The sequence below is a fragment of the Chaetomium globosum genome, genomic scaffold (assembly GCF_000143365.1).
Source record: "Chaetomium globosum CBS 148.51 scaffold_6 genomic scaffold, whole genome shotgun sequence".
In the NCBI taxonomy this organism is placed as follows: Eukaryota; Fungi; Ascomycota; class Sordariomycetes; order Sordariales; family Chaetomiaceae; genus Chaetomium; species Chaetomium globosum.
Window position 1 is genome coordinate 496,580 of NT_165981.1, and position 8,476 is coordinate 505,055.

Genomic DNA, 8,476 nt, shown 5'->3' on the forward strand with positions numbered 1-8,476 from the left:
AGAAGATAACACGCCAAGTTTGCCAACCCTTAAATCGTAGCTCAAAATAAACTATCAACCCTAAAGCCCGACGGGCCTCGGCGTTTCTTCTCATTTTGACATGGCCGCGTCACTCTTCTCCAAACCTCGAGGTAAGCGGGCGTAACGAAAAAGGAAGTATTGCCGAGATCCTTCGGCAACTCTCAGAGACCTAGGAATATAAATCCCACCTGGGTAGGTAAGCACCGAGATTCTGTTATGGATCGCGAGCAGGAAGCCAAGCTGACCCTAACCCTCAAACAACCCCTTTTCGCCGTCAACATGCCCATCCTCGACACCCTCACCACTGTTGCTTCGGCTCTGTTTAGCAACCTTGCCCCATTCCACGTCCTCTTTTATTCTACACTTCTTGGCACAGAACTATTCCAAACTTTCATCAACACCAAAGTCGCCTTCATCGCTCTTCCTCGGTCCGCATTCACCACGCTCCAAAGACGCATCTTCCCCGTCTACTTCTTGAGCCAGACAACCCTGGTCGTTTTGAGTGCCATAACCTTTCCCCCACATGGCGTCTCTTCTTTAATTATGCGGAGGGGTGATTGGATCCCGTATGCCGTGGCAACGGTGACGTCAGTTCTGAACCTTGCCGTGTACGGGCCGAAGACGCAAAAGGCCATGGTCGACTGTGTACACCAAGGTGCGTAGGATGATTAAGCCCTAACCTTGTTGGATACCAAGTTCTGATGTCCTAAAAGAGACACGCGATAGTCGTAAGGCCCGGGAGAACGGTGCCATCGATGGATCTTCGCAAGAGACGAAGAGCCTTCGGCGAGCGTTTTCAAAGCACCATGCCATGTCTATCCACCTCAACTTGATTTCGATCGGGGCGATGGTGTTTTATGGGTGGCGCTTGGCATCTAGACTGACTGTACATACATAACAGCTTCCTACCTGGATGTACACTCCCCACCAAATGCCTGGCGCCCACATTTGAATTCTACAACCACCTTTTTGACAGCCTGACAGCTGACGAGGTTCGGAGCGTGATTGACGTCCGTCATAAAACCACATGTCAGCAGAGAGAGAACATTAATGAACTCTAATCTCATTGTCCAACTTTCGTCGTGCACCACGTGATTTTTTTGCAACCACAACTTTTCAGAATGGCCAAATTTATGATAGAAGTGCCAGTCAGTATCAGATCTAACAATGGAAACTAGAAACACCTTAGTTACCTAGGCAGAAAAGGCCTCTATTTGTTCGGCCCGAAAGGCCGAAATTTTGGGCAGGGAACTCACAGCCAAATATCGATGCATTTTGGCCAGGTACCATTCCACCCACCTTATAGACCGGATCTAAACAAATGCAGGTGTCACGAATATGCCAACAAGTGGGACCCCGGGGCGAGGGACGCCCCGGGCCAGTCGTTTAACGAACCAATCACAGAGTGCTCTAAGGAGCACTCCAGAGCCAAGGAGGACAGCCAGTTAGGAGCTGCTCTGAGGGGCTCTCGAGAGCCGTCGAGAGCTGTGAGCTCTAGCGGGCTCTTGAGAGCAGTCTAGAGCTCAGGAATGAGGTAGTATATAGTCACTCCATCTGGAGAGCTCTGGGAGTTCTCCAGTTAGCAATCACAACTACAGTTCGCTACAAGCTCGAAGAGCCTACTGTTAAGACAAGTCTTTGTTGTGCACCCTCTGGCTGCACCGAACCTAAGCACCCTTGAGAGGTTACCTTCAACCGACTCTGAACCCTAACAGGACAGGGTCCTGAAGTAGGTTCGTCACACCCACTCTGACATCCCTGAGCGGGTTGGTGTTGACTTTGTCCGGGAGTACTGCTCGCTGGTCTTGCCGCACATGAGCTGCGGGCCACGCGTCTGTGGCCAGTACCCCTACGAATACCGAGTAGCCCTGCCGCCGACGGGTCTCCCGATCATCTCTCGCCCGAGCTCGGGAAGCCTCGGGTGGTTCGATAACTGGCCCTTGGATCTGCTGACGGAAACCCTCGAGGGCATGGACATGAAGTCGATGTTGGCCTTCTCGCGGGTTTCCGTCCGGGCCTACAACCTGGTCCACTCGCTCTCGGCTTACAAGGAGGTCATGGAGCACGCCAAGGGGGCTGTATCCATCCTTGGCGCCACGGGGTTGCTCGCCCACCACTCCGCCTCGTCGCTCCGCCGCGCCCTCCGCTCCCCTCGCGCCTGTTCCGGGTTTGGGGCGCTCCTTTTCCTTCCGACGTGCCAACGAGCCTGCGGCGACTGCCTCATACGGAAAGCGGAGTTCCAGGTTTGTACTCCAGAGGAAGCCGGGGCGTTGTTCAGCCTTACGAAGGAGCAGCTCGCCTCGATTCCGGAGCTACGGTTACCCCCGGACATCTATGCCGTCGATCCAGACCACGACTTGCCCTGTATATCGGGCTCGTTGGTGAGCTTCAAGCAAGTGTACGATCTAGCAGCGCATTTGCCCAAGGAGGCGGCATGGTGGCATCCGAACCTCGATATCCAAGAACTCGTCGAGATCCTTGGCGGCAGCGGCCAGTACTCAGGCCCTAGCTACATCCGTTTTCCCTTCCTCGACGCGGCCGGACGCAACACGGTCGGTGGTGTCTAGGCTGCCTTCAGACCTACTCGGACTCGTCCCGGGGCAGGCTACCCGGAAAGGTCCTTGAACACTTCAAAAAGGAGGCCGTCGACGGCCGTGCGTCAACCCATATCAAGACCATGGCCGCTCGGTTGTGGTCTGAGGGGGAGCTTACCGAGCACGGCACAAACTGTTATGGCGTCCGCGTCTTATCTCGGAGATGGCACGGTGACCTTCAGGGCATGCAGCGGCGCCGACTTCTGGCTAGGAGCATGGCTCCAGCGAGGGCCATCACCAACCCCCTTGCCCTATCCTCGCCATGGCGACTCATGAAGCTCACAGACGAGACAATCAGAGAAAGGGCGGCGATGGTCAGGGAGCACAACCGCTGGATGGCGGAGCAACGGAGGCTGGACAAAATCCGCGACCCAGTGGAGCATTTCATACCCTACTCAAAAGACCACCTCCCAGGGGATTAAACGACCTCTACACCCCTCAAACACCATCCACCACCTCGGCAGCACCACCATCCACACCCCCATCCCCCTCCGGCAACCCATCCCCCAACGGCACAACGCGATCCCAACTCCAACCCATCCCCCCCAGCCTCCATCCCCTCCCACAACCTCAACCCCACCCCCTCTTCACCACCAGCATCCTCGCCCTCAAGAACCTCAAAAACCCTAAAATCCGCATTCATAAAAAACCGCCCCGTCACCCCCACCCTCAAAAACCCCGAATGCGACACCACCACCACCGCCTTCTCCGGGCGGGCGCGCAGGTCACGCAGGGCGGCCTGGCCGCGCGCGAGGATGGCCCGGCGCGTGCACCCGTAGATGGGGGCCGCGGCGGGCGAGGTCTTGTCGGGGTAGAGCGGGTCGACGGTGCTGAAGTCGACCTGGGGGAAGAGGGTTTGCAGGGTGGGGAGGGGGGTGCCGGTGTCGCAGGGGGCGAGAGAGGTTTCTGTGAGGTGGTGGTGATGGGGTTAGTGATTTAAAGAGAGCTTTGGTTGGAATCCAGGCCTGACTCGGATTCATGGTTGGGAAGGAAGGGGTAGGGTATTATTAATTATGGGATGAAGTAATTTTAACTCGATAACAATAAACAAATCATAGTTACCTTGCCACCCTGCATGAGCGACGATTGGTACCCCCTTGTCAATGAGGTCGCCGAATGCAAGTAGTGCCGTCTCAATGGTCCGTATTGAGGGACTGACGATGATGAGCCCAACATCGAGGTGTTTGAGTATCGTAGGTGTAATGTGGGCTTTCAGCTCGGCACATTGTTGGCGGCCAAGTTCTGAGAGAACCGGGTCATGCAGAGAGTAGTCCTGTGGGGTTTGTTAGTGAGGGTGATCTAAGATACTTAGTGAGGGATAGAAGTTGGGAACTTATTTTCTACGTTGTGTAGTGCCTGCGCGTGCCGAACGAGGATAACGGTTGGTGGCATTTTAGGGATTCGTTTTAGGTGCGGTGAAGTCGGAGAGAAGGGGATTATTAACACGGGTATGAGCAATTCAGGATCTAGGAATGTCGAAACAGCGAAGCGTGTAGCAATGCTCTCTTCTTGGTGTTGAATGTTTCAAGTTTGCGTGATGTTTAGGTGTGAGTCGGGCAACGGACCCACCACACTGTGCTTGGCTTGGCAGCCGCTGAACACAACACAGTGTGGATTTACTTTGTGCTGCCAAAGAACAAACTCCAACCAAACCCATTCCAGATCGCTGCAAGGCTGAACAGCCTCCCCAAACCTCCACTCGACATCATCACCTTGACAAGTCCGCCACCATGACGAGCATAGACGAACTTTTCCAAGTATGCATACATCCGCACCAATCCATTGCCATCCATCAAACCATCTAACCCTTCCCAGAAATCTGGACTCCCCAGCAAACGCAAGCTGGACCCCATCCGTGATCCAAGTATGTCTGCTCCCTCCTCCCCTGTCCTCCCTTCTTCCCACGCACCTCACTAACGCGACCAATCCCACCAGCCGAAGTCTACAAATCCGCCAAAGTCACGCCCTCCACCTCCCGACACGCCCACATCGAAGACAACAACGACCCCGACACCGAAGCCGGCCCCTCCCTTCCACCCCCCGACGACGAAGACGACTACGGCCCATCCGCCCCTCCCAACGATGATGAAGACGAACCCGGCGACGACGCAGACGGGCGCTTCTTCGGCGGGGGCATCACGCGCACGGAGCGCGAGATCCTCAACTACATGGACACGAACCCGGCCGCGGCCGCGGCCGCCGACGCAGAGGACGAAACCATCGACCAGGCGTGGCTGAAGAAGGCGGCGCTGGCCTTTGAGAAGAAGATTACGCGCAACGCCGAACTGCGCGCGCGCTACGAGTCGGACCCGGCCCGTTTTATTGACTCCGAGGCGGACCTGGATGCTGCCATCAAGGCGCTGTCGATCCTGTCCGAGCACCCGGAGCTGTATCCGGCGTTTGCGCGCCTGGGTTGCGTGGGGAGTCTGGTGTCGCTGCTGGCGCATGAGAATACGGATATTGCGCTGGATGCGGTGGAGATTGTGGGGGAGTTGACGGATGAGGATGTGGCCGCGACGGAGGAGCAGTGGGGGGCGTTGGTGGATGCGTTGGTCGAGGCGGATTTGTTGGGGTTGGTGGTGAGTAATTTGGGGAGGTTGGATGAGACGCAGGAGGCGGATCGGGAGGGGGTATATCGCGCGCTCGGGGTGGTAGAGAATTTGTGTTCGAGGTTGGAGACGGCCGAGATGGTGGGAGAGGAGGAGGCGTTGGTGAAGTGGTTGTTGGAGAGGGCGGGGAGGAAGGAGGTGCCCGTGGGGCAGAATAAGCAGTATGCGGCCGAGATACTGGCGATTTTGGTGCAGAGCTCGGGGAAGAATAGGAGACGGCTGGCGGGGTTGGATGCGGTGGATCACATGCTGCAGCTTGTGGCGGCGTACCGGAAGCGGGATCCGGAGAAGGGCGGGGACGAGGAGGAATACATGGAGAATCTGTTTGAGGCTCTGACGAGCATTGCGGACGAGCCCGAGGGGAAGGCCAAGTTCGTGGACGCCGAGGGTGTGGAGCTCTGCCTGATCATGCTCAAGGAGGGGAAGCTCAGCAAGCCAGCGTCGTTGAGGCTACTCGACCACGCAGCGGGCGGGCCGGCTGGAGCTGGAGTCTGTCAAAAGATCGTGGATGCCGGCGGGCTAAAGACCACTTTCACCATGTTCATGAAGACGCGCGACAACCAGACGACGGAACACTTGGTGGGTATATTCGCCTCGATGCTGCGGTTGCTGCCGGCCGATTCAGCGGAGCGGATCCGCGCGCTCGCCAAATTTGTGGAGAAGGACTACGAGAAGACGGCAAAGCTGGTCCAGTTACGGCGAGACTATGCGGCGGTTATTGGTCAAGTGGATGAGCGGATCAAAGAGGAACGAAAAGGCATGGACGCTGCGGAAAGAGAGGAAATGGCGGGCGAGTGGTTCTCGCGCCGTCTCGACGCCGGTCTCTTCCGCCTCCAGACGATTGACGTGATTCTCGCGTGGCTCATTGCCGAAGACAGCGGGGCAAAGAAAAAAATCCAGACGCTCTTGGCCGATAGGGATGAGTCGTTTGCGGATATTAGGGGAACTATCCAGGAGCAGATTGATGGCATTGACGTTGAGTCGGAGGAAGGGAAGGAGACGAAGGAGATGTTAAAGACGCTCGTCCAATTCCTTCAATGAGGTGGATACGGAAGTCTTATAATAAGGAAGTGTAAATCAACTTAGATACCAAGATACCATGGCCACCGGCCGTTCTCACGATCCTTGAATGTCACGTTCTGAAGGTCCAATTCGTTGACACTAGCCTAGCTCGAGCTTATGATGCTCTGACCGATGCAGCGTCGCCATCATACATTGTTTCCCACGACCCGTGCTGTCTAATCCTTCCCGTCATTCGCAGAGTCCGTACGATAAAGCAGCCCGCCATGTACGCCCCCCTACCGCCTTCTCCATCCCCCCCATGTCGCTATTCAACCCTTCATGAAACAGGGGTAGGGTGCGCGTGGGAGACAGCCGAGAGCAGGTTCTTGATGATCTCGTCGCGGTGCTTCTTGCCAGCCTCCTGGATCTCGCTGATCTTCTCGTCCGCCTCCTTGTTCGCCTCCTCCTCCGCCGCCTTGTTTCCCTGCGTGTGCTGTGGCCACACAGTTAGCATCCCCCTCGGTAACGTGGCTCCTGGCAAGGTCGACAGACCTGTGCTTCAAACTCCTTGTACTCGGCTTCCTTGTCCGCGCGGTATGCCTCGATCTCCTTCTTGGCCTCGTCGCGTGCTTCCCTCACTCGCTTGGTGCGGTCTGGATGGTGTCAGTCGTTTGTCGGGCTGTCGGGCGCTGTTGGGACGTACACTCTCGCGCTGCGGTGGATGCATGTTAGTGCTGCTATGGGGATGGCTGACTGTCGGTGGACATACCCTTCTGGACAATCTTGGATGCCTCCCTCTCGGCCTACTCCGTGTCAGTCAGTGCTGATTCCCCACCGGTTTTTGGAGAAAGCGTCGCGCTATCGAGATCGAAAAGGGCCGTACATCGAGGAGGGTCTGAATGCCCGCTGAGTTCTGCGCAGACTGTCCCAACGTTAGCAAGACTCAAACAAGCCAGCATCCGGATCTCGTGTGAGAACGGCTCCGATGCAACAGCTCCAACCCGTACCATCTTAGGAGCTTCGTCTTTGGTTAACGATAATGGAATGTGGTAGGTGTAATCGTCAGGTGTGATCAAAGGGTAGTGCCGTTGGTATCAAGTGTCCCTGCAAAGAGTTGCAAGCACCGTTCAGTTGTTGGTCTCGAGATACAATGCAAGTCGTCGGTCGCAAGCAAGGCGGATGGAGCCGTCGGTGGAAACAAGCCATCCACCAACAGCCGCAGCTCGAAGGCGGCACAGCTTCCCCTGCCCGCGCTGACGGCACCGCCCCACCCACGCCCCTCACTGAACTGGCGCTCACTCGCTCGCTTTGCCGAGCCGAGACAGGCGGTGTGGCCCGGCAAAACAAGCATCATCAAGCTAAGCCGCCGCTTGCAACCGGGCTTCATCGGAGCATTGGTAACCGAACGAGGTCGACTCCAACACCAAGAAACCCACAGGATGCCTCTGCAATAGCGCGTCCAAGGTACCAATTCACGCCGCCCACCATGTCCCGCGCCTCCAAGATGACCCTTCTGGGCACCTCACTCTTTGCCATGAGCACGGTGGTATTTGTGCACTTTCAGCAAAAGGCCGAGCAACAGGTTCGTCATTGCCCCCCCTTCTCCTCGCTGGAACGGCTCCATTCGTCTCGACCAAGCGACCTAGGCTAACGACTCCCGCCACCCACCTCTAGGCGATGCACGAGGGTGTGATTCGCGATATGGAGCAGCAACGTATCAAACGTGAGCGCCAGGCCGACTTCGATATCCAGCGGGAGCTCGAGGCCGAGTACAAGAAGGAGCAGACGGTGCGGGACAGTACGGCGGAGGGATCCGGGGGGTCTGGAGGGACAGGGAGGTAGCCTTGAACTTCGCGAGACGTCAGAGGAAACGGAAGGGTGGCATGAGGAAAAGACGTAGGACGATACCCACGGAAACGGCAGGAAAAGAACCTGGGAGGCTATGGCCACGAGGTGGCCCATGATGCACACCACACACCACATGTACCATATTGTAAACGATTATAACCACCACGCAAGATAGAGTCATAGATAATCTCCAAGTCGGTTGCATTTTGCTAAACGAAGCTACAGTATGGTATCTCACAACGCAATAAAACAAAACCCCCTTCCTCAAAACTAAATTACCGGATTTTACTTGCAGAGTGGTTGTGATGGAATCGCAAAGCCCTTCACCCTTTGCCGGCATCAAACGGGGCCACCGTCCAAACCACAACCGCAGCAAAATCCACGCTTCATACAAATCATAAG

The 8,476-nt window shown here is 56.4% G+C and overlaps 4 protein-coding genes across 4 annotated transcripts in view; 2 read left to right on the forward strand and 2 right to left on the reverse strand.

Annotated features, from left to right (window-relative positions):
- Positions 1-300: 300 nt before the first annotated feature.
- CHGG_08504 (uncharacterized protein) lies at positions 301-3,037 on the forward strand (the record flags this gene model as incomplete). Its single annotated transcript, XM_001226430.1, has 4 exons — positions 301-676; positions 1,426-1,508; positions 1,785-2,573; positions 2,663-3,037. The coding sequence occupies 4 exons, from the start codon at positions 301-303 to the stop codon at positions 3,035-3,037; spliced, it is 1,623 nt and encodes a 540-aa protein (XP_001226431.1).
- A 1,308-nt stretch (positions 3,038-4,345) lies between these two features.
- CHGG_08505 (uncharacterized protein) lies at positions 4,346-6,265 on the forward strand (the record flags this gene model as incomplete). The annotated part of the gene is made up of 3 exons (XM_001226431.1): positions 4,346-4,372; positions 4,431-4,479; positions 4,551-6,265. The coding sequence occupies 3 exons, from the start codon at positions 4,346-4,348 to the stop codon at positions 6,263-6,265; spliced, it is 1,791 nt and encodes a 596-aa protein (XP_001226432.1).
- Positions 6,266-6,563: 298 nt separating this feature from the next.
- On the reverse strand, positions 6,564-7,236 carry CHGG_08506 (uncharacterized protein; the record flags this gene model as incomplete). Its single annotated transcript, XM_001226432.1, has 5 exons — positions 6,564-6,710; positions 6,779-6,879; positions 6,996-7,029; positions 7,110-7,139; positions 7,234-7,236. 5 exons carry the CDS (start codon positions 7,234-7,236, stop codon positions 6,564-6,566), a joined length of 315 nt encoding a protein of 104 aa, XP_001226433.1.
- Positions 7,237-8,397: 1,161 nt separating this feature from the next.
- Positions 8,398-8,476, reverse strand: part of CHGG_08507 (DNA-directed RNA polymerase II subunit RPB2) — a gene marked incomplete at both ends in the record, with an annotated part of 4,206 nt that continues 4,127 nt past the window's right edge. Inside the window, one exon of the mRNA XM_001226433.1 lies at positions 8,398-8,458. Within this exon, the coding sequence (XP_001226434.1) occupies positions 8,398-8,458 (61 nt within the window). The remainder of the gene's footprint in view (positions 8,459-8,476) is intronic.